The sequence below is a fragment of the Schistocerca serialis genome, chromosome 1 (genome assembly GCF_023864345.2).
Source record: "Schistocerca serialis cubense isolate TAMUIC-IGC-003099 chromosome 1, iqSchSeri2.2, whole genome shotgun sequence".
NCBI lineage: Eukaryota > Metazoa > Arthropoda > Insecta > Orthoptera > Acrididae > Schistocerca > Schistocerca serialis.
Window position 1 is genome coordinate 931816023 of NC_064638.1, and position 27546 is coordinate 931843568.

A 27546-nucleotide genomic window follows, 5' to 3' on the forward strand; every position below is an offset into this window, starting at 1 on the left:
CTTCAGTTTTAATCTACAGGTCATAACCAATAGATTGTGGTCAGAGTCCACATCTGCCCCTGGAAATGTCTTACAAGTTTAAACCTGGTTCCTAAATCTCTGTCTTACCATTATATAATCTATCTGATACCTTTTAGTATCTCCAGGGTTCTTCCATGTATACAACCTTCTTTCATGATTCTTAAACCAAGTGTTAGTTATGATTATGTTGTGCTCTGTGCAAAATTCTACCAGGCGGCTTCCTCTTTCATTTCTGTCCCCCAATCCATATTCACCTACTATGTTTCCTTCTCTCCCTTTTCCTACACTCGAATTCCAGTCACCCATGACTATTAAATTTTCGTCTCCCTTCACAATCTGAATAATTTCTTTTATTTCATCATACATTTCTTCAATTTCTTCGTCATCTGCAGAGCTAGTTGGCATATAAACTTGTACTACTGTAGTAGGTGTGGGCTTCGTATCTATCTCGGCCACAATAATGCGTTCACTATGCTGTTTGTAGTAGCTTACCCGCATTCCTATTTTCCTATTCATTATTAAACCTACTCCTGCATTACCCCTATTTGATTTTGTGTTTATAACCCTGTAGTCACCTGACCAGAAGTCTTGTTCCTCCTGCCACCGAACTTCACTAATTCCCACTATATCTAACTTCAACCTATCCATTTCCCTTTTTAAATTTTCTAACCTACCTGCCCGATTAAGGGATCTGACATTCCACGCTCCCATCCGTAGAACACCAGTTTTCTTTCTCCTGATAACGACATCCTCTTGAGTAGTCCCCGCCCGGAGATCCGAATGGGGGACTATTTTACCTCCGGAATATTTTACCCAAGAGGACGCCATCATCATGTAATCATACAGTAAAGCTGCATGCCCTCGGGAAAAATTACGGCTGTAGTTTCCCCTTGCTTTCAGCCGTTCGCAGTACCAGCACAGCAAGGCCGTTTTGGTTATTGTTACAAGGCCAGATCAGTCAATCATCCAGACTGTTGCCCTTGCAACTACTGAAAAGGCTGCTGCCCCTCTTCAGGAACCACACGTTTGTCTGGCCTCTCAACAGATACCCCTCCGTTGTGGTTGCACCTACGGTACGGCTATCTGTATCGCTGAGGCAAGCAAGCCTCCCCACCAACGGCAAGGTCCATGGTTCATGGGGGGAGCTAGATAATATGTTCCAGTAATGGCCTGCTGGTGTCATATTATTATACAGACACAAATGAAGCCATTAGAGGGTACTAGTGCTGTGGCACATGAGTGATCAGAATCATAAATTCAATAGTTTAAAATATAAAATGCATAGTAATTAATTAAAATGATTTCACTTGCGAATCTTGATATCTAACAATGAAATTCAGTTTGTAGAAATAAAATCCATATTTAAAATCTGAATAAACTTGTAAAAGCTGACAAAAAACTATTAACAGATACATCCTAGTGTGACAAAGTAAATAAAGCAACACTGTGTGAATGCTAGAATAAAAAGTTTAAAATGTAATATAGACTCTGTTTCATCTTCCTGACAGATTAAAATTGTGTACCAAACCAAACGCAAACTTGGCACCTTTGCCTTTTGTGGGCAAGTGCTCAATGAACTGAGGTACCCAAGTGTGACTCATGACCCATTCTCACAATTTTGCCTTTGCAAGTTCCTCATCTCCTACCTTCCAAACCTCACGGAATTCCTCCTGCAAAACTTGCTTGACATGACTGAGCCATAACCTGAGGTGTTTCCAGGCTGTGGCTAAGCCATATCTCCACAATATCCTTTCTTCCATGAGTGCTAGTCACGAGGATGGGTTGTCTGTCATGCTTCCTACTTCTGCATAGTAGATATGGATGGAGGAGGAGTTGCCACATTTATTAAAAACTGCCATAAATTCAAGAACATCGACATTAATAAATTCCGTTTAGACCAGCATCTAGAAGCATGTGCAACAGAAGTAGAGTTCCATAACAGATCCTATATAATAGTAACTATTTACCGAGCACCTGCAGGAAATTATAATCTATTCATAAATCATCTAGAAGCTCTTTTGGGTTATTTAACAGGAAGAAACAAAGAAATTTTGATTGCTGGTGACTTTAATACAGATTTTCTAATGCAATCTTCCAGTAAACATTTACTGCAGTTAGTAATGTTGTCTTTCAATCAAACTCACACTGTAAACTTTCCAACTAGGATCACTAAATCCTCAAGGACAGCCACTGATAACATTTTTGTAGACAAATCAAAGGAACAAAATCATATCATAAAACCTGTAATAAATGGACTATCAGATCATGACATGCAGCTCCTTGTTTTAGATGTAAATTCTAAGCAGATTATCAAGACTGCTAAATCTGAGTACAGGAGAGTATTCAATCAACCAAAAATTGAGTGTTTTAGAAAACTGCTCAAAGATATGAACTGGAAAGATGTTTATAGTGAAAAATATAACACATTCATGAACAATGTCAGTACCATGTTTGAAAACTGTTTTCCTCTAAAAGTTACTCAAATTAAACATACGTCTATAATAAAACCATAGATCACACAAATAATAAAGATTTCTTGTAAGACAAAAAGGAAAATGTATCTGTCGACCAAGAATAGCTCCAATGCTGATGATTTAGCTAAATACAAGGAATACTGTAAACTATTAAAAAAAGTAATTCAGACATCTAAACAAATGCACTACGAGAAGAAGATAGCAATGTCAGGGAACAAAATAAAAACAATATGGGATATAGTGAAAGAGGAGACTGGTAGAACCAGGAAGGAACAGGAGCAAATAGCACTAATGGTAGATGACACATTAGTAACCGATGGGCATAGTGTGGCAAATCTATTTAACAAGTACTTTATATCCATTACTGATAGAATGGGATTGTCAGGATCAGTAAATAATGCCCTTGAATATCTGAAACTAGCCTTTACAAATAGCTTCAGGTACATGAATATGTCACTCACTTCACCAAAAGAAATAATTTCCATAATAAAATCTTTGAAAACAAAGCATTCTACTGGTTACGATGAAATATCAACAAAGTTAATTAAGGCATGTTCTTGTGAGTTTAGTACAATTCTAAGTTACTTGTATAACCAGTCAATTGTAACTGACACATTTCCTGACTGGCTAAAATATGCAGATGTTAAGTGTCTATTCAAGAAAGGGGATAAAGAGATACCATCAAACTACAGACCGATTTCACTTTTGCCAGCATTCCCAAAAATTTTAGAAAAAGTAATGTACAGGCAGCTTCTCAAGCATCTGACCACAAATAACATATTATCAAGAACACAGTTTGGATTTCTGAAGGGTTCTGATATCGAGAAGGCTATTTACACCTACAGTGAAAATGTACTTAATTCATTAAATAACAAATTACAAGCAGCAGGTATTTTCTGTGATTTGTCAAAGGCATTTGATTGTGTGAACCACAACATCCTTTTAAATAAATTAGAATTCTATGGTGTCACGGGCAGTGCTGCAAAATGGTTCAAGTCAAACCTAGCTAACAGGAAACAAAGGGTGTCAGTACAAGGGACTAGTGAATTAAGTCATCAGTCATCATCAGAATGGGAAGAAATTACATGTGGTGTCCCACAAGGATCCATCTTAGGGCCATTGCTTTTTCTTGTGTACATTAATGATCTTTCATCAGTTACACTGCCAGAAGCAGAGTTTGTTTTGTTTGCAGATGACACAAGTATTGCAATAAATAGTATGTCGAGTATAGCTCTAGAAAGAGCTGCTAATGATATTTTCATGGATATTAATAAATGGTTTAAAGCCAACTGATTGACATTAAACTTTGAAAAGACTCACTACATGCAATTTAGAACCTGTAAGAGGGTTCCACCCAGCATATGCATAAAGAATGAAGAAGAGCAGATAAAAGAGGTTGACAGTCTCAAATTCCTGGGATTACAACTTGATAATAAATTCAGTTGGGAGGAGCACACCACAGAACTGCAGAAACACCTTAACAAATCTGTATTTGCAATTCGAGTGTTAGCAGACATAGGCGACATAAAAATGAAAAAGCTTGCATACTTTGCGTACTTTCATTCCATAATGTCATATGGTATAATATTTTGGGGTAATTCTTCAAGTCAAACAAAAGTTTTCAGAGTCCAAAAGCGTGTAATACGTATTATTTGTGGAGTAAATTCACGGGCGTCATGTAGAAACCTCTTGAAAGAACTGGGTGTACTAACCACTGCCTCTTAGTATATTTACTCCTTAATGAAATTTGTCCTAAATAATATATTTCTTTTTCCAACAAACAGCTCAGTTCATACATACAATACCAGGAACAAAAATGATATGCACAAAGACTTAAAAGCACTTACTTTAGTTCAAAAATGGGTCCACTACTCAGGAACACTCATCTTCAATAATTTGCCAGCAAACATAAAAAATTCACTTACAAATAAAGGTCAATTTAAAAGGAGCCTGAAAGACTTACTAGTGGCCAACTCTTTCTACTCCATTGACGAATTTTTTTAATAGAAACAAATGATGTATTGTATATATTCTTACTATTAGTATTGTTATTTCAGCTAAAAAAAAATAAAGTTGACATGTTTCACATCCACGAGGATCTCCTCAGCATGGATCTATGGAACAAAAAACTAATCTAATCTGGGTATCTGAGTTGGTAGAGTACTTGCCCGTAAAAGGCAAAGGCCCCAAGTTTGTGTCTTGGTCTGCCACTAAAACCAACTATAACCAACCCAACTCGTATAACCACTACTTCTGCAACAACCATAGAACAGGTGTTTGTAAACATAGATAAATATATCTGCAACACACAGACTGCAAACACTGGTCTTAGTGATCACAATGCCCAAATACTAACAATCGCTATTCCAGGAAACACGAAAGCCCAGAAAACTAGAACTGTTGTGAAGAAGTTTATTAATGAAAACATAGATTACTTTTGTTCTCTCTTGAGAAGAGAAATATGGACTGATGTTTACAGTTCAAACAGCACAGATGACAAGCTTGATAAATTTATGGCCACATACAAACATTTTTTTGAAATAGCCTTTCCTAAACAAACGTCACTTATAAATTCTGTGCACAAACCAAATAAATGGATCACAACAGGAATAAAAATATCATGTCAGAATAAAAGGATCTTATATAAATACTCAAAGCAAACCACAAATCCTGTATTTATCAACTACTTTAAACAATATAAACAAATACTTAGACAAGTTATAACAAAAGCAAAGAAAATGGAAAATGACAAACAAATAAAAAATTCCAGGAATAAGACTAAAGCAACCTGGAGTATCATAAAAAGAGAAACAGGTACTACATCATTAGCCCACAAAAATATAGAACTTCATGAAAACGACAATAAAATAAACAACCCCACAGTAGTGGCTAATAAATTTAACAACTACTTTTCTAATGTATCACACCACCTGATTACCAAACATTACAACTCACAACCAGACAGCAATACACTCCAGTCAGATACAAAACTTCTTACAAGAACCCTATTCATGTCTGCAACAACACCTGAGGAATTATATGTCATTATAAAAAGGTTACCCAATAAGTATTCAGCAGGTACTGATGAAATACCAGATATTATCATCAAAGCAAGTATAACATATATCGTAGAACCATTATGGATATTTTCAATTCATCATTTGTGAGTGGTATAGTCCCGAAAAATCTGAAGATGGCAAAAGTGACACCACTGTACAAGAAAGGGGACAAACATGAAGCTGCAAACTATAGACCTGTATCAGTATTGTCAGGCTTTGGTAAAATTCTTGAAAAATTATTTCTTAGAATGCTGACAGCCTTTCTAAATAAAGAAAACATAACAAGTGATGCACAACTTGGATTCAGAACTGGCAGATCAACACAGTCCGCTATTTATACCTTCTTAAATGAAATTCTAACTGCAGTAGATAATAAGCAACATGTGTCTGGCATATTTCTTGACCTTAGTAAAGCCTTCGATGTAATTGATCATAATACTCTGTTGCAGAAGCTAGGTAATTATGGAATACGAGGCCTGCCAAACAAGTGGATACATTCCTACCTTCATGACCGTCAACAGATCACTCAAATAAAATACAAAGACATAAAAACACAAAAAATTTGTAATTTTTACAGTAATGCACAAAACATTACATATGGAGTCCTTGGGCCAATTCTTTTCATTCTTTATGTTAATGATTTGTCAGAAAAAATAACTAAAGGGACAACAGTACTTTTTGCAGATGACACAAATATCCTAATCAAATCACGTGATGAGGAAAGCCTACAAAAAACAGCTACAGGTATAATACAAAATTTGACACAGTGGTTCAGAACAAAAAAGCTAATAATAAATAATGAAAAAACAGTGACAGTCAATTTCCACAATTCACAGAAACTACATCCTGCAAGACCAATTTTTAAAATTGATGGAAAAACTGTCTCATCTGTGAGCGGCACAAATGACACAAATATCCTAATCAAATCACGTGATGAGGAAAGGCTACAAAAAACAGCTACAGGTATAATACAAAATTTGACACAATGGTTCAGAACAAACAAGCTAATAATAAATAATGAAAAAACAGTGACAGTCAATTTCCACAATTGACAGAAACTACATCCTGCAAGACCAATTTTTAAAATTGATGGAAAAACTGTCTCATCCGTGAGCAACACAAAATTTTTAGGTATACACATTCAGCAGAACCTAAAATGGGAGACACATATTAAGCATGTAAATAAAAAACTTAACACACTTACGTACGCAGTAAGAATCCTCGCACAAAATACAAGCCGTGTGTCTGTGATCACAATGTACCATGGCAGTATTCAGTCACTGCTGATGTACGGCATTATCTTTTGGGGGAGCTCCGCAGGGACAAACAAAACATTTAGGCTACAGAAAAAGATTGTTAGAATAATAAACCATGCTAAGTACAGAGACTCGTGTAGACCAATATTTAAAAATCTCAGTATACTGCCTCTTCCTTGCTTATATATGTATGAAATATTAAATTTCACAAAAGGAAGTATTTTAAAAGATGGAAATATCTTCAAATATAACTGTGATTACCACCCTCATGATACTAGGCAAAAGCATTACTTACATGTCAATACAGTAAGTACAAACATTTGTAAGAGAGGAGTGTATCATACTGGCATAATGCTGTACAGTCACATGCCATCCTATGTGAAACAGATGCAAAATTTACAAAAGTTTAAAGTGAAACTGAAAGAGTGCTTGCTTGACCACTGTTTCCGTTCTGTTTCTGGGTTTTTAGAGTACCAGAAAAGTGTAGTGTAATTGCTAAAATATTCTTAATAAGGCTATCATTTTATTTTATTATATTAAATTTGTCATCATTATTCAACATGTATTGAATAATTTTTAATTATTTATCCTTTCAAAATAACAATGTATATGATGTTGTATATACTGTACCAACCTGACTTGTCCTACATCGTTTGTGCAAAATATGTACCTAAACATGATTTACAGGACCAATAAAGAAATACAAAGTTTTAACCTGCCAGGAAGCTCCATGTCAGTGCACATGTTGCTTCAGAGTGAAAATTTTATTTTGGATAGAAATTATTTACAGAAGACCTTTCAGTGTGACAAAGCACTGATGTTAAGATGGTCAATGGAATGATAATTATTTTAATTGAAATTATTGATAGCTGAATGAGCATTCAGAGTAGAATCCAGCTGGTGCTGCTCATGGCCTTTCTGTAAGCTGCTTTGTTTTTCTGTGGAGTTGCTTGTGGAAGCAAGCCCCAGCCTTCAAGCTCCAGATGCCTAGTGTGCATGGCCACACTCCAAGCTTCTGTCGTGGGTGATGCTATTCAAACTAGTAAGTTTCTGAATACATCAAAGTAGGCATTCAAGTTAAACACATTGTGTTTGTTAAGTAGTAACCCTGGTTGCCATTTTCTTTGTACACAATCTCCATTTGGTCGAGTAGGTTCAATAATTGTTCTTTTGGTGCCACATGTAACACTTTCAAATTAGCCTGCATATTTTCTGCTACATGTTTTTCCTTATCCAAATGAGTACCAAATGCACTCTAAGTTTGGTTGTATTTGTGTTCCTTGAATTGAGTCTGAAAATTCCTGCCAGTCTGACCAACATAAAACCTTTCATAATTTTAGCAGTTGACCTCGTAGACACTGGATTCCAGATATTTGTTCCTGTTGTTGTCAACTTTGTGGCATAACCTGGCACCAATCATGTCTTTTGAATGAAATCCAATGCTAACTTTACTTTTTATGAAAGCTTGCACAATTATATCAGAAATTGCACCATTTTGTGACATAGTAACAAACATCTTATCATCAGTACATTCTGTCTTCTCCGTGTCATGTATTTTTGATCTTAGCTTGTTGTATAAGATTGTTAAATCATTATATCGATTCACCCTGGCTGCTTGTTTAATAATGGTCAATACTTATGCTTCACCTTTATGATCAAATCACAATTTTAACATCCTGTTGATCACAGCTGTAAAATAAGCTCATTTAAACATTTTAGGGTGACAGGATTTTGAATTTAGGATCATAATAGTAGCTATTGGCTTGCTAAATATGCTTAGCTGCGGTCTTCCATCTTTTTTACTTAACCTGGGATCTAAAAAGCTTATATTTCCCTCTCCTTCTAATTCCACTGTGAACTTAATTTTTTCCTGCCTCACACACACTCTTCCTGCTCCCTCACGAGTTTCTTTTTTGTTGACTCTATACAGTAGTATGATGTTGTCTACATACTATCCATAATAGATAAGTTTTTGCATACATTAGTATTTTGTTGAAAAAACTCATTTTCTAGTTAATTTATAAAGCTGTGGCCATGGAAGTATGTGTTTGGGTGCCTGTGTGGTTGTGTGTGTCAATGTTTATATTATTGGTGGAAAATGAGCTAGTGCTCAAAAGTTAGTGTGACTGCTGTTTTCTGCATTATATTACTGTGTGCCACCGTAGAGCTGCTATAGGTGAATGGTTGCCTTCCCCTTCTTTTACATATTGCTCCATCCAGGATTTTCCATTATTATTATGCATTTATGAAAATCTCAGCTAAAGGGGCTGACAAACTGTTGCCCATAGCAAATCCATCCTTTTGATACAAAATCTTATCATTAAATTAATGTATATTATAAAAGCAGCAGTAAGTGTACAATGTGCATGCTGCTAAAACTCAAAAATGAGTCTTGGTATGATCAAAGGAGTTACATGGTGTGGCAGCCCTCTATTCCCCATCCACGAAGAAGGTTCCCCTTTTTACCTGAAGGGTGTGTGTTTGAAGATATAAGGGCTGGGAAGTTTCACCCTCTAGAAATTTCTAGAACATTCCAGAACATTTGAAAGTATCTGAGAAAATTCCAGAACATATGAGACTATTTGAGAGCATTTGACAACATTGCAGAATGTTCTGGAATGTTCCACAATGATCCGGGGTGTTCTAGAATGTTGGGAAATAGCCTGGAATATTTGGAAAGATTCCAAAATATTTGGGAACATCCTGGAACAACCCAGATCATTCTGGAACATTACAGAACGCTCTCAGATATTATAGAATGTTCTGGAACTTTGTGAACCATTTGAAGCCTTTTTGGTATGTTATGGAATTCGCCACTGGTGGGGCTACCCGTTGGTAGGGGTACATAAAGCAAGACGAGTTGTGGGTTCAAAGGAAGGACCCAAAAAAAGTAGTGTAGTGAGTGAATAAAAACAGACAGTGAAGTGTGAGTAGCCATAGTGACAGTGACTGAATATAAATCAAAAATAAAGAATGAAAAGTATGTGAAGTGTACTTAGTATATTTGTTACTAAAAAGATAATTTTATTTATATTTTAGACAATGCTCAAGTATAAAAGAGGAGGAAATCTTGCCAGCTCTGAAGCAAAATGGTGAAAATGAAAAGAATAATAAACAAACAAAACAGACAAAGAGTGCGAAGTACGTTTTAAGTTCCCAATTAAGAGAATGAGCACCACGAGAAGCAGAGAAACTAAATGACAATGAAATGAACAGACTGAAGAATCAAGAATTGTGAAAAAGTAGTGCAGTGAGTGAATAAAAACAGACAGTGAAGTGTGTGTAGTCAAAATGATATAGTAACTGAATATAAATTGAAAATAAGGTATGTAAAGTGTACTTAGTGTATTTGTTAGTGAAGAGTTGATTTCATTTATAGTTTAGACAATGCCCAAATGTAAAAGAGAAAAAGATCCTGTCAGTTCTGACGCAAAACAGCAAAAACAAACAGAACAGTGTAAAAACAAAACAGACGAAGAGTGTGAAGCATGTTTAAGTTCCTATTGAACAAGAATGAGCAGCATGAGAGGCAGAGAAAATGAAGAACAATGAAATGAAGGGATTTACCAATCAAAAATTGTGACACAATCTTATAAAAAAGGCTGCAAACTCAAGCCAGCCGTGAAAACATCACCCTACGAGAAGCACAGACAAAGACAAGTAAACAGTACAACCTAACAAATAAAGCATTCCACTACAAAGTGAGAAAAGAATATAACAAACACAAACACATCATAATAAAAGAATGGATAACACCCTCCAGTTTCTAACATGCAAAAATTCAGTAGAGTAAAACCAGGATTCTCTTTCATGAGTGCAAAAATTTGATTACCACCACTGGAAACACCTCTGCAGAATTGCAGCATCTACCTCAAAAACTCCTTCTTCTGTCACAGTCAGGTATACATAACTTGCTCTCAAGCCGTTAATTTGAAAAATTTGTAGATATATACTCATTTGAATAATATGCTAAGGAATGTGGATTGGAACAGTGTTCTAACGACACTTCATACTTATGGCAAATTCTCAAGTAAACTATTCTACATTCTTAACCAAGCCTGCCCATTAATAAAAAAGAGAATTCAGTCACATGCTGTAACCCGAAACTGGATATCAAGTTCAGTCACTGAGGCTAGAGAAAAACTAAGATGGTATGAGTATGCTATGTTAAATGACTCGAGCAATAAAAAATTAAAAGAAGAGTTCAAAAAGTATCATAAATACTATGTAGACCTCCTAATTTCGGAAAAACAGAAACATTTTGAAATTTTTATTCAGAGTTCAAATAATATCTCCAAAACATCATGGTCACTAGTAAATAGAGAAATAGGTAAATCTGGGAAACATACAACTGAAAATCACTTGCTGATAAACAGCACAATAGAAACTGATCAGAATGAGATAGCAGATCTATTTAACAATTACTTTGCTTCTGTTGGCTCCAGCATAAACAATCAGCTTAAAAATCATAAATACAAATTCAGAGGAACACCAGTCTCAGGAAGTATATTTTTGATGCCAACAAGTAAAGAAGAAATTATTAAAATAGTGACTAGCTTAAAGAATTCCCATGCAGCAGGATATGATGGTCTTAGTCTGGACACTCTTAAGAAATGTATACATAAAATTGCATCACCTTTATCAACAGTTATCAACTCTCATATGGAAGATGGTCTATTTCCAGATGAGTTGAAAATTGCTCGAGTTGTGCCTATTTTTAAAACAAGAAACAGGAATCTAGTAGAAAACTTTTGATCCATTTCTGTTCTTCCAGTAATATCCAAAATCTTTGAGAAACTAATATACATAAGAATATGGAACTTCCTGGTATGTAAAAAATTGGTTTCTAAGGGGCAGTATGGGTTTGTCAAGGGGTCATCCACTATTACAGCAGCATCCAACTTAGTCGAAGGTGTCACTCAAGCAATAGATAACAAAGAACATGTATGTGGCATCTTTCTGGACTTACAAAAAGCATTTGACTGTGTTGATACGGCCATATTGCTGGACAAATTGTGGAACTATGGCATTCGATGCACAGCACATAATCTAATGAGGTCCTACTTGACAAATAGGAAGCAGTGTGTGTCTATTAGCACTACAGAGGGAGCAAACAAATCAAACACCACTGACATAAATTTTGGTATTCCACAGGGGTCAATATTAGGACCACTTCTTTTTATTATTTGTGTTAATGATATTCAGTCCATAACAAACAATGCAACAGCTATCTTATATGCAGATGATACCACATTAATATGCTGCAATCCAAGCTATTCGCAGCTCGAAGTGGAATCCAATACTGCAGCAGGCTTAATTCTGCAGTATTTTAATAAAAACAAACTAAAATTAAACACAAGTAAATCTGTCTATATTGATTTTGATCTTGGGAGGCAAAAAACTCATGAAAACCAAATTTTAATGGGTGACGAATACATTAAAAAATAATACTCGACCAAATTTCTTGGCCTGACACATGACGCAGAGTTAAACTGGTTTGATCATGTGAATGACACTTGCAAAAAGCTATGTACTACCATATATGTCCTAAGAAAACTGACACCTTTTTGTAACATCACCACTCTGAGGCAAATATATTTTGCACTATTTGAATCCCATCTAAGCTATGGGATAGAGGTATGGGAATCCAGCAGTAAAGGTAATATGAAAAGTGTACTTATCTTACAAAAGAAGGCACTTAGAATTATGGGTGCCAGGGAGTCCTGCAGGAATTTGTTTAAAGAATTTAAAATACTAACTGTTCATAACCTGTATGTGGTGAAGATAATCATTATAGCAGAAAACAGTAACAAAACACTTTATAAAGAAATACATGATCACAACACTAGAGGTGGAGAGAGACCCCACATCATCTCTCATAGAACAACACTTTATGAGAAAAGCCCTCACTATGCAGGCATAAAACTCCTGAATTGCTTCCATCCTAATATCTCCAAATTGCACATTACAAAACTAAAAACGAAATTAAAATTATGGCTCCTAAACAATCCTGTATATTCAATAGATGAGTTTTTAGATTTAGTACACTCGTATGATGGAAGGCCATCTATCTAAAAATATATGTTATCTTAGATCTTAGACTGTGTCACAAACTAAATATTTGAATGTGAGATATGAATATTGTGTTACAAACTGTAGATTCCTTAATCTAAGTATGGCAATAACAATTTCTTTTATGTATAGTCCACATATGTAACTCTGTTCTCTCAACTAAATTTAGAAAAAGTTGTGTAGACAATATGTAACTATTTTAAGTAAGGCCCTGACTTATCCATAAGACTGGAACAAAAAAACCTTTTTTTTGTAATCAGTTGAGTCTGCTTGCGTCTGTACGTGTGCGGATGGATATGTGTATTTGTGCGAGTGTATACCTGTCCCTTTTTCCCCCCAAGGTAAGTCTTTCCACTCCCAGGATTGGAATGACTCCTTACCCTCTTCCTTAAAACCCACATCCTTTCGTCTTTCCCTCTCCTTCCCTCTTTCCTCATGAAGCAACCGTGGGTTGCGAAAGATTGAAATTTGTGTGTGAGTGTTTGTGTTTGTTATTGTCTCTATCAACGTACCAACGCTTTTGTTTGGTAAGTTACAGAATCTTTGTTTTTAGATATATTTTTCCCACATGGAATGTTTCTCTCTCTCTCTCTAAAATGTTGTTTATAAAAAAGTGTTGTAGAATATGTCTTCAATAAAAAAATTTACCTCTTATACTTTAACAAGTGTTGTAAATAGTTACAATATGTTCTCAATAATTTTTTTTTACTTCTTATACTTTAAAAGTCATCCTTTTATTCCATCTGCCACACAATCTCATATCAACTCCTTGAGTGAAGCTGGTTACTCCAGCTAGTTTAAAATAAGTGAATGACAACACAAGTTCTAAAATTTCCATGAGTCTACTATTATGCCTCGATTAATCTTCCTATGTGTTAACATGTTCTTATAACCTCCAACATTTTACTTACTGAGGTGTTAGTATACAGATTAATGATATCTAAGGAAGCCAAGGTCACTGCAGTTTGAATTGATTCATTTTTAATATCTCTTATAAGTCCACAACTATTTTTGTTATTGCACGTCCTTGTATAGGAATATACTGCTCTCAGTCTTTGATTATATTCTTCATTAATTTTTTAATTAGTACACAACATGTTGTCAACAATTGGTCTAACCAGTCTCATTGCCTTGTGTAATATAATTTGTGACCAAAGCACTGGAATAGATGGATTCATCATTTTTAATTTACATTCAGCTTTTTCATCTGTAAACAAAGAGCTACAGAAATCAGGAAAAAACTGAAAATACTAGCTTTTTGGTTATGGAGCATACTTTTAGTTCACGTAGTATGTCCTGCTGGAAATAAAATTTCATTTTCCATAGCAATCAATACAGATTCCTAAAACACTGGCCACTTTAATCAAACTTTCTTTAAGGCTTTATAATGACGTTTGTGAATGAAGACTTCTTCATGAGTGGAACACTTGTTATTCTGGATGGTGAGTTATCTAGCAGCAAAGAAGTAATGGCAGGTTTGCCACAGTGAAGTTTAATTGTAGCAGTGAAGTTCATATTATATTTTAATGATTTAGAGGCTAATATTAGTGTAATCTCAGACTTTTGCAGAGAGCATAATTATCTATGATGGAGTGTTATCTGAAAAAAAAAAATTGTGGATCTATTCAATCTGATCAGAGTAAATTATCAGCCTGCAACAACAAGGAACTAACTCTTCACATAAATAAAAGTAAAGCTATGGAATCATAAAATGTAAAAATAGAATAGCTTTTGTTTTAAGAATTAATGATTGACAACTATAGTTAGACACAGCATGAAATTTCTGGACCTAATGAGGTATGACAATATTAGGCAGTCAAACAATGGAAACTCCAGGTAGGAATATCAACAATGTAGGAGAAGACAGATTGCTATTTACTGTAAGGAAGAGACATAAAGTTGCAGACAGGCCCCATCAGGGGCCAGGAAACCTGTGGAAGCAGCCATGACATTTACCAGCTCTGCTGTAATCATTACACAGCTGTTTTACATTGGTATGACTTCAAGCCAGCCATCCACCAGGATGAACAGACACCACCAAACTATGATGAAGAGCAAAGTAGACACCCTGTGGCACAATGTGCAGCTGAACATAACACACTTGATTTCAATGGCAGCTTCATTGCCTGAGCCATATGGATCGTTCCCTCCATCACCAGCTTTCCTGAACTGCCCACATGGGAGTTGTCCTTACGACACATTCTCCACTCTCATAATCATTCCAGTGTCAACCTACAGTAACATACTGTCCCCACATCCTCCACTCAACAGTTTCCACCCCCTCTGACCTATCATCTCCTTCCCATTCTCATCTCCCACCCTGCGTATTTGCTGCCCTCTGCCTATGCATCTGCCTGTATTTCCCCACTTTCCTCGTTTTTCCTCCTTCTTTCCCCACCTCCATGTCCTACAACCTTCTGCTTGTCAGCATTCTAGTCCCTATACACTCTACCAGACAGCACTCCACAGCTGTACACTACTATCCTTTCCCCTTCCTTGCCTCCTCCAGATTGCTGCTTGCATCTCATGTGATAATTGCTTTCCAATCCAAAATATGTAAAACGTAAAATGTGATTTATTAGTCTCATTACATACATAGTACAGATCATATTACCTGTTGTACAGGAGACACAACAAGTTTACCAAAAATACAATGTATAATGATTTACAGAAATTCTTTTTACACTATTTTAAGAATAATGTCAATAAATACAACACTACAATATTTAGTATAAATTAACAGTTTACCAATTTCCTTTGTTGTAACACTGCAATATTAGCTATAGATTTTTATTGTTCAAAGTGCCAGACTGTCTTCCATGAATTCTTAGATGGTATACTACATTTCTCTATTAAAATATTTTGGAGTCACCTTTTCAGCGAACCAAGGTCCATTGTTAATATGTTTCTTCCTTTTAATTTGTTATGTATTTCTAGCCCCATGTACACTGATGTCTGAGCATAAAACGTTCAGTGATGCGAAGGAAATTTGAAGTTTTCCTTGTGACGAGTACTTTAATGAAATAAAAAATAAATAAATAAATATATAATGAAATGATTTTGTTTTCAAATGTTACCCATTTTTAAATTTGTTTTTTGTTATTTTTAGTTAATTTGCCTTTCTTTCTTTCTGTACGTGCGAACTTTGTTGTAGAACCTCTTATTTACGTGTGGTAATAAAAATTCATTTATACAGAATTAAGTACACTTAAAATTACGTGAACTTAGTCAACCCTCTCATGTTGATAAATTCATATTAACTGATTAAGAATATTTAGTTGAGAATTATATCTTTTACATAATTCGGCCTTGGCTCACATTTTCTAAATGCAGTGTTTTTTTTTTTTAAATATTTACTGAATTCTTTCCCGGCATTAGCTATGGAACACAAGACTGTCTCTATTAGTAGAGAATGGTTAAATATTGCCAAGCCGACATTTAATTATCATTGATAAAACACACTTCACTATACAATTAAGTTATTTGAAGAGAACCAACAAATTGTTAAATTTCAGCGTTAACTATCTGCCTATGAATGCACAAATGTGAAACTAGTAATAAATTCCGTCAGTCTCAGGATCGCTGTAAAAGAAAAACATTTTCTTAATTCACTGCTAATTTTTATCTGCTCCCGATTTACGGGTTTGGTTAATTTTTCTTAGCAGAACAACTTTTAAAATGTGCCACCGCTGCAAATCGTTCGGTCACGGCACAGCCCAGCAACACCAGCGATAGCGATAATTGCTAAAAATGCTGAAAATTCTTTAAAGAAATATTATAGATGACATGGGCAAGCTAATTTACATTAGTAATACACACTTTTGATAAATTATACTGTATTTAGACCACAACAATAATTCAACTTACATTAGTTTGTAATTTCTCCTCTAATGGCAGCTAAATCTAGATACAGACAAATGAAGTCTACCCATTCATAAAATGCTACGTCACAGGTTCCTCTCTCTCAGCTCTCGAGGAAGAAGACAAAGAATGCCCACTATGTATTCCTATTTATACGACTCTCAACCGTTATTGTCTCTTTGCAATCTGTAGCTGTATTTTACATTTTTCTTATCACAGATATTGACACATTTCGTAATTACATTATGAGTATAGAAATATTACAATCATAAATACATCGAGAATATTACTACAGAAAATATTACAATAATAACGAATGTCCTTTATACAAAATTAAATAATATTTTTTGTTAAATAATTACAGTATATCCAAATTACTTCATAGCGGCGTATATAGTACAATTAAATTTTAGTTTATTAATAGTGTGTGTGTTGCCAGGGAACGTTATATTGCCCCCTGGCAGCATTTGGCAAAGAGTTTCTATACTTTGACACAATGGTGCCAGTAACTTTCTTTACAATTCTGTATTTTTTTATGGAATGGCTCTTTTAATTAGTCTCAGGGTTATATACGTTCATGGCTTCCCCACTTGGGCGAAGGCAGACAGGAAACCTGGGCAAAACTGTGCCAGAGCCCAGCCATCCCAGTTAGTTCATGATTAATCTTGTCTCTTTAACAGTCATTCTTTTGAATTGATTTAGCAGTTTGTCATCAACGGTTACATAATATCACAGTTACGTACAGTTCAACGAAAGTTTGTTGTGTGTAATTAACAACTCGTAATTATTATTTTTGTGATATACTGCAAGGTCACTTGTGATATATCACTTAGTTTTTTGAAATCAAATAGCACAACGTCACTTTTCATAATGTTCCCACTACCTACGTGTTACAAATCTTGTTAGTGTTCATTTTCTCTTGTCAATTTAGAGGTATACATAATAAATGTTCACTGTTTATCAAAAATCGAGTTCATTGACATGTTATGAGTTTGTGTAAATATTTTGGAATATGTCAATAATGCTGTAGTTGGTAAGCTGTGCGGAGTGATTGTTGAGCGGCGTTCGGCGCGGCACGTCGGCTCCGTGTAGGTCACTGCCCCCGGTGTTGACAGCTACGGCGCGGAGAGGCGTGTGGCTGTCTGGTCTGCTACAGGCTGCTGCGGTCGCTGCATGGCTGAAGTAGCTGGATGCACGTTGTATATCAGCTCGCCCGTGAGACATCTTCTTGCCGTGCTTCAGCAAACATGCAACAAGTTCACAAACAGTGTACTATCCTTATGGGCATTTCTCCTGCTGTGGGAAAGAACGCACACAGTTATTGGCAGTTATTATTCAGTAGGCCTTCACTAGTCTGGTTTGCACAATATTTTGTTGTCACAGTAACACGTTTTATGGGCACACAATATTTTTTCACCATGTCATGACTTGTCATTAGTCACACGCAAGTTTTCACCTTAGGACAAAATGTATCTCTGTAGTCAATGCGCTTTTCTGGCGTCCCTTGACACACAAAGAGTTATAGTTTGACACTAACTTGGTCCACCGTCTGTTATCAGCTCACTGTTCGTGTCGTGCTTTTGCACACACGGCGATGACACAGTTTCTTATTGCTTGTTCAAAACAACCTCGTGACGTATTGCTGAAGGTTTAACAGTCAATGTCTGTCTCTGCCACACAATACTGCACTTTTGTTTAAGTTTTTTCAGTTACAATGTCCGTTGTGCAATTTTTTTTGTAACAGCACATTCGTAACTTCTTTGTTCGCTCTTTACCAAGGTGTGTGATAATTGCGTACATGGTAACAAATATTAAAATTTCGTATTAGTTTGCCCAAAAATCATCTGTATTTATGTTTGAGTAGATTTTATTTGTGCATTCCAGCCGGATTCAGGCATATTGTTCAATAACTCCTTTGAAATCATGTCTCACTTTGCTTGCAAGGTCCTACGTAACTACAGTGTAGTCTCTGTAGGCTAAAATTGACTTGGACTGTATCAGGCTAGCTCTTTTAACAGATTGGATCTGCACATGCTTCAATTGAAGCTTCTTTGTCCGTAACTTTGCGTTACTTAAATTTGCAATAAGTTTGCCTCCCATGGTGCCCTCGGGTCACTACTGGGTGCATTATTCTCTTTGATAACACTGGTTTGAAAATAAAGTTCTCAGGGTCTCACATTATTGATATTATCCTGGGTTTGAATCTGTCAATCTGACAGCTACACACACACACACACACACACACACACACACATATATATATATATATATATATATATATATATATATAATAGAAGGAATCATTCCACGTGGGAAAAATTATATATAAAAACAAAGATGAGGTGACTTACTGAACAAAAGCGCTGGCAGGTCGATAGACACACAAACAAACACAAACATACACACTAAATTCAAGCTTTCGCAACACACTGTTGCCTCATCAGGAAAGAGGGAAGGAGAGGGGAAGACGAAAGGAAGTGGGTTTTAAGGGAGAGGGTAAGGAGTCATTCCAATCCCGGGAGCGGAAAGACTTACCTTTGGGGGAAAAAAGGACAGGTATACACTCGCACACACACACATATCCATCCACACATACAGACACAAGCAGACCTTATGTCTGCTTGTGTCTGTATGTGTGGATGGATATGTGCGTGTGTGCGAGTGCATACCTGTCCTTTTTTCCCACAAAGGTAAGTCTTTCCGCTCCCGGGATTGGAATGACTCCTTACCCTCTCCCTTAAAACCCACTTCCTTTCGTCTTCCCCTCTCCTTCCCTCTTTCCTGATGAGGCAACAGTGTGTTGCGAAAGCTTGAATTTAGTGTGTATGTTTGTGTTTGTTTGTGTGTCTATCGACCTGCCAGCGCTTTTGTTCGGTAAGTCACCTCATCTTTGTTTTATATATATATATATATATATATATATATATATATATATATATATATATATATATATATATATATATATATATATACTTATCGCGAATGGACCCAGAAGGATCACGCAAAGCTTTCTGACGTCGTTTCTTCCATACTTCTTTCATTTGTTCTCCATGTTTTCTTTTTCTTACTTCTGTCCATTTTGTTCCTGGTCTCTTTAGTGCTTCCTTCTCCGACAATACAATCCACTTTTCCACCTTATTTCTAAAAGTTTTTCTATCTTTGACATCTTTAAGTTCAATATTTGCTTTTTGTAAATCTAATTTTACTTGGCTAATCCATGGTGTTGTTGATTTGACTTTTTCTATGTAAGTGAGAATTCTGTTGGTGAGTCGTGTGGGGGGAAGTCTAGTGACTTGTCCATAAAATTTTAATCTTCGCCTTCTTATGTCTGCTGCCAGGTTTGATATAGTTTCTGTGGTTCTTCTTGATTGTATCCGGTATCCTTCTTCTGTTAATTTTGGACCTAAAATCTTTATCATAATTTTGGGTTCTTCTTTTAGTATTTTTTCTAAATCACATTTTGTGTGGAGTGTGAGCGTTTCACTAGCATATAGTGCTGCTGGCTTAATTACTGCGCAGTAGTGTCTGATTTGTGTGTTCGAGGAGATGCATTTTTTATTGTATATTTCATGTGTCATACCATATGCTCTCTTCATTTTCTGTTGTCTGATCTTCTGTGCAACTTTCTCTCCTCCGGTTGGCTCCAAAATTTCACCTAGGTATTTAAAATGTTTTACTTTATTTATTTTTCCATATTTTGTGTTCAAACTGTGTATATGGAATTTCGTACAGAAAAATTCTGTCTTTTGAAACGAAATTTGTAAATCTACTTTATCCGCGCATTCCTTAAGGATCTCTATTTGTTTGGTGGCGATTTCTTCATCATCTGTAAGTATGGCCAAGTCGTCCGCGAATGCTAAACAAGATATCTCCACGTTGTCTTTGGTTCTACCAAGATGGATTGGTTTCCAGTAGGATTGATTTTTTAATTCTTTTTCCCATTCCTTAATGACTTTATCCAGGACTATATTAAACAGAAGTGGAGATAGCCCGTCACCTTGACGTACTCCAGTTTTTATGAGAAAAGGTTCAGAGATTTCTCCCCTGAATTTAACTTTAGATACAGTGTCTGTCAGTGATTCTTTGATAAGCCTTAGTGTTTTGGAGTCAAGTCCAAGTTCCTCTAAAATGTTAAACAAAGATTGCCGGTCAATTGAGTCATAGGCTTTCTTAAAATCTACAAATGTACAAATTATGGGGGCATTTCTAATTGCTTTGTGTTTTAATATTGTCTTTAAATTAAATATTTGTTCTATGCATGAGCGACGGGGGCGGAAGCCTGCTTGATAATCACCAATTTGGCGTTCCAGCTGCTCTTGTGTTCTTTTCAGCAGGCATGTTGAGAGAATTTTGTAGGTGACTTGTAAAAGTGAGATTCCCCTGTAGTTATTGACATTTGTTCTGTCTCCTTTTTTATGTAACGGGTGAATAAGGGCACATTTCCAATCCTCTGGTAATTTTTCTGTTTCCCATATTTTTGTTATTATTTTTGTTAGCTCTTGCAACGTCTTTGGTCCTAGGTTTTTTAATAGCTCTGCAACAATGCCATCTTCGCCAGATGTTCTATTATTTTTTAAGTTTTTAATGTGACATTTGATTTCTTCCTGTGTTGGTGGTAATGAATCCGGTTGAGCGTTGGCACTGATTTCTTTGGGAAACCTTAAACTAGGTTCTGGGCAATTTAGTAGGTTAGAAAAATATTGAGACAATACTTGACAGTTTTCCTGGTTTGTTAGGGCTAATTTACCATCTGGTTTTCTGAAACATAAATTTTGAGGGATATATCCTCGTATTTTATCTGTGAAAGTTCTGTAGAAGTCTCTTGTATTATAGTTTTGGAAATTTTCTTCTATGGCATCCAGTTGTGCCTTTGTGTACTTCCTTTTTGCTTGCCTAATAGATTTTGAAACCTGTTTTCTAACCTCGTTAAATAAATGTAGACTTTCTTGTGATTTTTTACTGTTATATTCTTGAAATGCCTTTTTTCTCCTTTCCAATGCATTTTCACAGTCTGAATCCCACCAAGGGTGTTTGAATATCTTTTTCAAGGGAATAGTTTCCTTAGCTATTCGCGTGATTTTAGAATGAAATTCAATATGTATATATATATAACAAAACACTGGCAGGTCGATAGACACACAAAATTCAAGCTTTCGCAACAAACTGTTGCCTCATCAGGAAAGAGGGAAGGAGAGGGAAAGACGAAAGGAAGTGGGTTTTAAGGGAGAGGGTAAGGAGTCATTCCAATCCCGGGAGCGGAAAGACTTACCTTAGGGGGAGAAAAGGACAGGTATACACTCGCACACACACACATATCCATCCACACATACAGACAACTTTGTATTTATATATAATTTTTCCCAAGTGGAATGTTTCCCTCTATTTTTATATATATATATATATATATAAAGCCGCTCCTGGGATTGGAATGACTCCTTACCCTCTCCCTTAAAACCCACATCCTTTCGTCTTTCCCTCTCCCTCTCTCTTTCCTGATGAGGCAACAGTTTGTTGCGAAAGCTTGAATTTTGTGTGTATGTTTGTGTGTCTTTTGACCTGCCAGCGCTTTCGTTTGGTAAGTCATACATATATATATATATATATATATATATATATATATATATATATATATATATATATATATATATATATATATATATATATATATATATATATATATATATAAAAGATTGTACCAAGAAATATTTCAAGTTTGACACACATATAGAATATTATACAGTACACAAACTAATCACTACTAAAATGTTCCTCCTGACTGATCTCTGTCACAATTTAACACTATAAATAATTGCACTAATCAGGTTATCTGTGCAGACATTTAGAGCATGTTTAAGCTAACAGTAATTAAAAGAAGACATAACACAAATATTCATAAACAAAAGAGAAAGTTAATCATATTCTTATAACTAAATACTTCTACACTAGTACATTATCTCTACAGATCACACATCATTAATGTTCATTCATTTTCAAAATAATGGTGTACCTTTTTTACACATAACACATAGGACTATTAGTCATTTACTGTAGGAATATTTTGAAATCCTTATGCGGATACAGTCCCCGTACTCTCCCTGAGTGAGGATCTGCTAAGAGATAGCTACTATTTCCTTCTTGGACTAGGGAATGGAGTATGAGGCTCGACAATAGGTTTTGTGAGGCTTCGCCTCGATATTATATTGATATCCCTTAACAATTCCTGTTCGTCCTGGAAATACATTTGCATAGTTAGATAATAACTGTACCAAATCCTGCTGTTGCGATGAGTTCAAATTTTCGGACTGTGATACTTGGTTCACAAGTGCATCCACATTTGCTTTTAATTGATCACTTTGTACGTCTGGATAATAGAGATTTTGTCCTAGAGAATGATTGTCTAAATGTAGTATCCACTGATTCCTACATTTTATGTTAATAGCATTACAATTAGGCACAGGTACCTCTTCATATCTGAGCATGGACAATTCTATCCTCCTACCCGCGTTCATCAAACTTAATTTTCCCTGAGAAAGGTCGATTACTGCGTCCCTTTCTCTCAAAAAATCTACCCCCAAAATGCAAGCTACCTTTAAACCCTTTACTACCAGGAATGAGCACGCTATGGCTTCTCCTGCTATATACATCTCTACCCGCACTTGTAGTTTAATTATTTGTCGCTGTGCACTGATGGCTCCAGTGACTTTGCAATTGTTCACAGGAAAAGTCAGCATACGTTTTTCTTTCCCCAGTACTCTGAATAAGTCCATACTCATGACACTGACAGTAGCACCTGTATCTACGATTGCTTCCACATCAATATTGTTAATTTTGATCTTTATTATCGCTTGTACTTTGTCTTTGTGCTCCTTTATGCACGTGGGTGGTTCAGTTATTAATTCATGTCCCATCTGTACCCCGTCATTATACCTGAGGATACAGATTCCCGATGTTTTGTTCTGTGTCGAGCTGCTCTCACTCCAAACCTCAGCCCACGATGGAGAGTGTGTCTCGGTTGAATCTAGTTTGTTGGATTATTACTGACGGATGGGTGTGGCTGCTCTGTGTCGCTAACCTCCACTATGTGTAAGTTGTGTTGCGTCGGCCGCCACAGTTGCGCAATTGGCGCATTTTGTGGTGGCGGTCGGTTATTGTCACATCTTTCACTGTTTTGCCGGTCCGGACTGGGCCTCTGGTTCTGTGGCCAAGTTCGGTTTGCATCGTTATAGGTATTAGTGTTCCACGGCCCCCTGGCATTTTTCCATCTACTATTGCTTGGTGGGCCTGTTTCATATCGGTCATCGGACCTCCTTTTCCGGTCATTATTCACCGGCGGACTATTGCCGTTCCGGTCTCTACCTCTATTCCCGTTTTGTACATAATCTTGTCTCCTATTGTTACCTCCGCCGTCTCCATTATTTGGTGGAGGCGTGTTATTTCGACCATATCTGTAACCGTTTCCGTTACTTCTAGCCTGTTCAGAGGCTGCCTCAACATCCTCCTGAATCAGGTCAATTGAGTCCAGAACAGACAAGAAATGTTCCATGTCGTTCTCCGGTACGTGTATAAGTTTTTCCTTTATGTGTATCGGCAAGTGTGATTTCAAAAGTGATCAAATCCCTGGATGAAATCTGCTCATCCCAGTAATGGGTCTTATTAATGTATTTCTCAAAATATTTTCACAAATTGCCTAATCATGGAAAATACGGCTCTGGATTATATACCTCTTTCCGTAATCTCTCCTGAATACATGTTGACCAATATTTGGCCAAGAATGCCTTTTCAAATTGCTCATATGTGTCGCAACTGTCAGCTGCTTCGGTTGCCCATAATGCAGGATCTCCTTGTATATAAGACATAACGAACTGTATTTTCTGTGTATGACTCCAAATGCTAGGCAAAACGTTTCTAAATCCCTTGATAAATACTACCAGGTGAACAGATTTCTTCTCCGTTGTAAAGATCTGAAACTGTCGGTTTCTAATCAGGCTTTCTTCAATCACTATTTTGGAGTGACATTTGTTTGTTTTGCTAACATTGGTTGCCTGTTCTGTCTCGCAGTTGCAATTTTTCAGTGCTGTATTTATGTGCCTATCATTGTTGGACCTGGCTGGCGGGACACACGCCTGTGCGTCGCCGTGCAGCAAGCCATTTTCCAGCTCCGCAAGACGACGGTTGACATTCCGCTGCCACAGCGGAATGTCAGTGTGCACCACCTTTTTTAGGTCCTGCACTTCCGCATTGGAGCCCAAGTCTTTGGCCTCAATCGCGGCGTGTACCTTCTCGTCTATTTTTTTTATAAATTGGTTTTCAATTTTGTGCACTTGTTCGGACATTTTCTGCTCAATTACTTGACTTGTGTCAATTTCTAATTGTTCCATCCTGTTAGCCAGTACACTAATTTCATCTACGATACTGGCGTTAGCCACTTGGATATTATCTACTCTTTCGATCAGTTCTTGCACCGCTTTGGGTATGGTTTCATAGTTTTGTCTCAAACTAACAATCTCACTTTGCATAGCTTCCAAAGATTGCATTAACTGCAAGTCTCTCTCATGCTGGTGTCGATCACGCTCTGCTTGTTTAGCATCATGTTCTCTTTCGCGTTCTGCTTGCATACGTGCAAATTTAGCTACCAATCTCTGGTCACGCTTTGCTTGTTCATGCACAAACGAAGCTTGGAAATTGAGCATGCGCTCGAACATAACTCTTAATGATTGCATTTCTGACACCTCACCACTCTCTGGTCCATGTCTAGTGTTTGTAGGTGGCACAGTATTTCTACTTTCAACTGAATCACTGGCTGGCAGTGGCAACATTTCTTGCCCATCTGCCCCCAGATTCTCACATTGTACTTCCTGAACTACGCCACTAACATTACTTTGTGCCTCACTTTCTAACTCGGTATCACTGCTTGCTAACTGTTGTTCATTATCCATGTTTATATCTTTCTGACTACGCAATCTAACCATAGTCAACAAAAGAAACAAAATCTGAACTAAATATCCTAACACTCAGGTTTCACTGACATAATCACACAAGAAATGGTCATTTGTTGAAACACACTTATTATATACTATGATGACTAACTACTCAAATGTCCTGTTATTTTAAAAAAGAACACTAACAACAAGCACACCACTAATGATCTGAGAACACTGCACTGAGGCTACTTTACTACCCACAGGACAACTACACTGTAGTTTTACCTTTTGGTGATCTATCTTGGGTGCAGCTGCCCCCTGGTATTGTGGTAGGTAATTAATTTTTCGATATAATGAGCTCTCTTCTTCAACTTGCCTCTGGGTATATAGTGTTTTCATGCAAAAAATCACATACAGGTATTACCACACAATATTGGTTAGGCAATACATACAATACATGAAAAAATTATTAATTGTCCTCCAACAAAGTTCGACTACAATAATTCCCTAGTTATCTCATGGGTATTTTGTGGCCACTGCATATTCGTGCCCCGCGTTATTGGGTGCCAATTTAATGATATATATATATATATATATATATATATATATATATATATATATATATATCATTGTGTGTGTGTGTGTGTGCGAGTGTATACCCGTCCTTTTTTCCCCCTAAGGTAAGTCTTTCCGCTCCCGGGATTGGAATGACTCCTTACCCTCTCCCGTAAAACCCACATCCTTTCGTCTTTCCCTCTCCTTCCCTCTTTCCTGATGAGGCAACAGTTTGTTGCGAAAGCTTGAATTTTGTGTGTATGTTTGTGTTTGTTTGTGTGTCTGTCGACCTGCCAGCACTTTCATTTGGTAAGTCACATCATCTTTGTTTTTAGATATATATTTCCTACGTGGAATGTTTCCCTCTATTTTATATATATATATATATATATATATATATATATATATATATATATATATATATATATATATATCTAAAAAGAAAGATGATGAAACTTACCAAACAAAAGCGCTGGCAGGTCGATAGACACACAAACAAACACAAACATACACACAAAATTCTAGCTTTCGCAACCAATGGTTGCCTCGTCAGGAAAGAGGGAAGGAGAAGGAAAGACAAAAGGATATGGGTTTTAAGGGAGAGGGTAAGGAGTCATTCCAATCCCGGGAGCGGAAAGACTTACCTTAGGGGGAAAAAAGGACAGGTATACACTCGCACACACACACATATCCATCCATACATACACAGACACAAGCAGACATTTGTATATATATATATATATATATATATATATATATATATATATATATATATATATATATCGTGCCCCGCATTATTGGGTGCCAATTTAATTATATATATATATATATATATATATATATATATATATATATATATATATATATATATATATAAATAATGAAATGATTTTGTTTTCAAATGTTACCCTTTTTTAAATTTGTTTTTTGTTATTTTTAGTTAATTTGCCTTTCTTTCTTTCTGTACGTACGAACTTTGTTGTAGAACCTCTTATTTACGTGTGGTAATAAAAATTCATTTATACAGAATTAAGTCCATTTAAAATTACGTGAACTTAGTCAACCCTCTCATGCTGATAAATTCATATTAACTGATTAAGAATATTTAGTTGAGAATTATATCTTTTACATAATTTGGCCTTGGCACACATTTTCTAAATGCAGTGGTTTTTTTTTAAAATATTTACTGAATTCTTTCCCGGCATTAGCTATGGAACACAAGACTGTCTCTATTAGCAGAAAATGGTTAAATATTGCCAAGCCGACGTTTAATTATCATTGATAAAACACACTTCACTATACATTTAAGTTATTTGAAGAGAACCAA

General features: G+C 36.1%; 1 protein-coding gene across 1 annotated transcript in view; it reads left to right on the plus strand.

The window, feature by feature from the left end:
- Window positions 1-7755: 7755 nt before the first annotated feature.
- The window catches only part of LOC126449663 (mitochondrial sodium/calcium exchanger protein-like), an 85458-nt gene continuing 65667 nt past the window's right edge, over window positions 7756-27546 (plus strand). Inside the window, exon 1 of the mRNA XM_050091022.1 lies at window positions 7756-7852. Coding sequence (XP_049946979.1) covers window positions 7838-7852 — 15 coding nt within the window. The 5' untranslated portion in view covers window positions 7756-7837. The remainder of the gene's footprint in view (window positions 7853-27546) is intronic.